Source organism: Pteropus alecto, unplaced genomic scaffold, assembly GCF_000325575.1.
Source record: "Pteropus alecto unplaced genomic scaffold, ASM32557v1 scaffold67, whole genome shotgun sequence".
NCBI lineage: Eukaryota > Metazoa > Chordata > Mammalia > Chiroptera > Pteropodidae > Pteropus > Pteropus alecto.
The window spans coordinates 8481822-8486022 of record NW_006441061.1 but is presented as its reverse complement, the minus strand read 5'-3'; the positions used below and the strand labels follow the sequence as shown (position 1 = coordinate 8486022).

Sequence of the window (4201 nt, the reverse complement as noted above, 5' to 3'; positions counted from 1 at the left end):
GGTGGCTGGCGCTGTCTGTCCGCCTGGGGGAGCCGTGAACGGTCGCACTGACGCTGTCTGCCCACCTGGGGGAGGACAGCAATGGGCCCCGGTCGTGGTGTCTCCCAGGGCCCGGCATGGTGCCCGGCTGCCCGGCGATGGTGCTGGACAGAACTGGGGCAGGGTGGCCATGGCGGGGGGAGGGTGCGCCGGATGCAGTGGAGGCAGAAGATGGGGGAGCCAGGACGGGGGCTTCCGCTGTCGGCGACACCGCAGTCACCCCATGTAAAGGCTAGCACCCCAGGATGACGGAGCCACGTCCTGCTGACAGCCCACTGCTCCCCAGCCCCCGCCTATGCTGGGGCCCTGCGCTTCTACCCCAGGGTGGGGGCTGGGAAAAGCCAGGGCCTCCCCGCTCCAGGCCCCCAGGACCCACCTCCCACCACTGGGACTCGGGGTCCCCCCTCAGCAGCTCGATCACGTCGCCCGTCTGGAAGGTCAGCACCGGCTTCCCGGGGGGCGCAGGGTTGCCGTGGTAATTCTGTGCAGCCACCATCTTGGGACCTGCGGAGGACAGGGCAGGAGGGGGTGGCTCGGTGGCTCCGTCCCAGCGGCAGCCTGCCCCATTGCTGACCTCGGTCTCCCGGGCCTGCTCGGGCCCCTGGGGGCTCCTGGACGAGGGGACAGGTGCTCGCATGCCACCCCCTAAATCCTTCTCAAGGCTCCGTGTGTCAGGCACATTTATGTGATTGGCAGATTAACGACACAGGGGGTCGCGGTGGCGACAGCCGCTTATTGATCGGCACTTCATGCATTTTCTTCCTAACGCCTTTCAAATCCGTGAGTGTCCCCACGGGCAGCAGGACACGGGGTCGGCCGGGCCCAGGGACTGGCCAAGGCCACACGGCTGGTCCCGGGCAGCTCGAGGGCAGTAACGGGGGTCCCAGCTGAGCCCCGAGGTCACGCGGGCCTCTAGGCGGCGCCCGCTCTGGCCCGGCCACCCCACGTGCGCCCAGCGCTGACGTCCCAGCGGCAGGGTCAGCGCGGTTTGCGTTTCGTTTTGTCGTGACTACGTCCCGACCGTTGTTACTGCCTGGACCGCACGGATGTGTCATAGAACACGATGCTTTCGACTCTCGACATTTAAAGCCACGTTCCCATGACACGACACAGGACGGGAGGCACGTGTCCACTCCGCCCGGGTCTCTGGGCTGCCGCTCGGGGCCTCTCCTGGGCTGACAGGACACTGCCCCTCACAGGCCGGGCCCTGTCCCCACGCCCGGTGCTGCATTCAGACCCTGAGGCGGCCCCCAGGAAAGGTGGCCAGAAGGCGGGAGGCGGGCAGGGCCGGCGGACGGCATGCCCGGTGGGAGGCTGGAGCCGCCACGGCCGGGGAAAGCTGGGCCGTCCCCATGGCCAGGCCCAGGCTCGGCTCCCAGGGTGACCGATGACACGGACCATAGCCGAGAGGGCCCAAGTCCCACACTCACCCGGTCCCGCTCCAGAGGCTTCCTGTGAGGGCAAGGACAGACGGCAGTATGAGAGAAGGCTGCCCGAGCCCCTGACAGCCCCCCATGCGCCCCCAGACCCAAGGCTCAGGCAGGAAGCAGGCGGAGGACGGGCACATCCTGGACTCCCACGGGCACTGGTGACACTGTTTCCCTATGTGACGACCCCACTATTCTTACTGCGCCTTCCAGCTCTGTGCCCTCCATGGCCCTGGGACATCCACACCCTCCCTTTGCCCATTCCTGACCATTAACTCCCACCTCCTCCAGGAAGCCTGCCCTGACCAGCCCGGCCCTGAGCTGTGGTCTCCTCTATCTGGAACGTGTCCTGCTGCACACGACTAAACGCTGTACTTCCCTCCTCCCCCACGAGAGCATCTCTGCGCCCAAGCACGGCCTAGTCAGTGTCCTCCAACTGCTTAATTCGACTGGAGCCCACGGCTGGGGTTATGACCCAACGTCTACACCCCATCAGCGGCCTCGGGGACTTCATCCCCAAGTCAGCTAAACAGAGAGCTCTACGGCACATCAGGGTGGGGGCGGGGGGCGGGCGCGGATGCTTGTCACAGAGCTGGGCACCCCTGTGCGAGCGAGCCACCGGGAGCAGATCGGGGGGCGAGTGGCAGCCACCAGGACCCCCACGACCGCAGAGGCCGTGCGGAGAGCTGGGTCAACGGGGTCGTGTGGCTCCCGGCACACAGGGTGCGTGGCCAGCAGGGAGCGAATGGCCGGGCGACTCACCAGGTCTGCAGATGAACCTGGAAAGGAAGCACAGCGGCCTTAGAGGACAAGCCGCCAGCAGCAAGGACCGGCGGCGCTCGCCCGCACGGACAGGAGCCGCTGGGCGCGCTTCAGAGCGCGCTCACGCGAGGGGGACTCCCAGGCCGGCCGTGTCAGCTGCAGGTGACAGACACGCGGTCTCTCAATTACTTCTGAGGGCGAAGCTGAGCTCTGGTTTTGGGGCCAGAACCAAAACGGGAGAACACACACGAGGTGTCAGGCCCGGCGACACACAGGTTTCCCTCCAGTGCCAGCAGCTGCCTGGTCACTGGGCGAAGCCCGGGCTCAGAGGGAAGATTCCCACGAGCGGCCAGTGATGCCCGCCGAGGGCACAAGGAGGTGCAGGTGCCCAGGCTGCCTATTCGGCATCCTCGAGGCGTCTCAGCTTGCTGGACAGAAGGCGAACGTTTCGAAGATTCTGTCTGCCTGCCTGGGACACCCTGAGCGGGGGACGCAGGGCCAGGCTGGGCGCCGGCCGCCTGCAAAGGTGGGCTGCCATCTCACCACTGGACAAAGTGGGGACCATGACAGCTAATGTGTGTCTGATGTGACCTCGACACCGTCTGACACTCACAGCGGCAGACCTGAGTGTCCGACAGGCCTGCAGTGTTAGCAGAGGCCACGGGCTCGGTGCATGCCGGGCGGGGAGGGGCGGGCAGTGCAGCCAGGGCCCACGCAGAAGGCTCCACCCTGCTAAAAGGCTCCCCGTGGCACCCCCGGGGCGGCCCGCGGTTAAGCCCGCCTTGGCCTGGGTCACCGGCAGAGCCCAGAGGTGGAGCTGCCTAGGACCCAAGGCCAGAACAAAAGATGAGAGCCTGGGACGGCAGAGAAAGCAGCGTGGAACCCTCCAGAGAAAAACAGCCGGAAGAGGCTGGGGCAGGACGACGTCCCCGGCAGAGGGACGAGGGACGCACGCGCAGGCCCTTGGGGGAAACGCAGGCTCCTTAAAATAAAAGCAGGTGCCCACTGCGGGCTTTCGCGACGTGGGGGGATGCTCGTGACCACTGTGGCTCAGAAGAGGCGGAACTGCCCCTCCGATGAGACCCCCAGTCACACGCATCACGAAGGGCGCAAAACCACGGAGAGACGGGCTGCCGGGGAGGGGCCGGGCGCCCGCCTGCTTGTCCTCCGCGTTTTGCAGGTTTTCCGTGGGAAATGGTGGGTCATAATGGGGGGCAGGGGGCACCCGGAAACATCATCGTCAAACATAAGAAAACTTGAAATAGATCGAAATCTCGCCTTTGGCCATTTCTTGCTAAGCTCATGGCCACATTTTCTTTCCTATATTATTTCTTCTTTTTCATTTTTGATAAGTACGTACGTTACTTTTAGGAGCAGAACAAACAATGCCAAAGGAGAGGAGGTGCCCCGTCGCCCAGTGGAGGGACATGCGGCCACAGGAGGGCAGTGTTGGTGCGCGAAGCCAAAAGGCCACGCTGGGCCAGCAGGCCCTGGCTGCGCCCTGCACCCCAGGAGGCCGAGGGGCCGCCGGCTCATAAGCCAGGCCGGGCTGCGAGGGGCCGACCGGCTGGAGCTGCCTCCCGCTCACGGTGCTGGGCCAGCGCTCACAGCCAATGGGGCGCTGACACAATCTTCTGTGCTCGGGGGGACGAGGCCTGGTGTGTCTTCCTGTCTCCCTGGAGCGGGTTGAGCCTCCCCTCAGCATGGCTTCCCTGAGTGTGGGCTGCGGTTCGACAGCCCCGTCTCATGGGGGCGTTGGGGGACACTGCATGGAATGAGGCCCCAGCGGCCATGCTCCAAGGCGGTGGCTCCAACCCCTTCCAGAACTCTCTCGGGCTTCTTCCGGCTGCCTGGCCGGGCGCCGCAGGCTGGGCACACGGCCCTGAAGACACCTCCCAGACCGAGGCGTTTCGCAGGAGCCGCAGTGGCCCGGTGCCGGTCAGGCAGCCTCGGGTCCCGCCCCACCCCAAGGC

At 65.9% G+C, this 4201-nt stretch overlaps 1 protein-coding gene across 1 annotated transcript in view; it reads right to left on the bottom strand.

The window, feature by feature from the left end:
- VAV2 (vav guanine nucleotide exchange factor 2) overlaps positions 1–4201 on the bottom strand; it is a 135923-nt gene that overhangs the window by 8350 nt on the left and 123372 nt on the right. Inside the window, exons 16-18 of the mRNA XM_025051251.1 lie at positions 2118–2245; positions 1470–1491; positions 416–543 (exon numbers count right to left, since the gene is read on the bottom strand). Coding sequence (XP_024907019.1) covers positions 416–543; positions 1470–1491; positions 2118–2245 — 278 coding nt within the window. The remainder of the gene's footprint in view (positions 1–415; positions 544–1469; positions 1492–2117; positions 2246–4201) is intronic.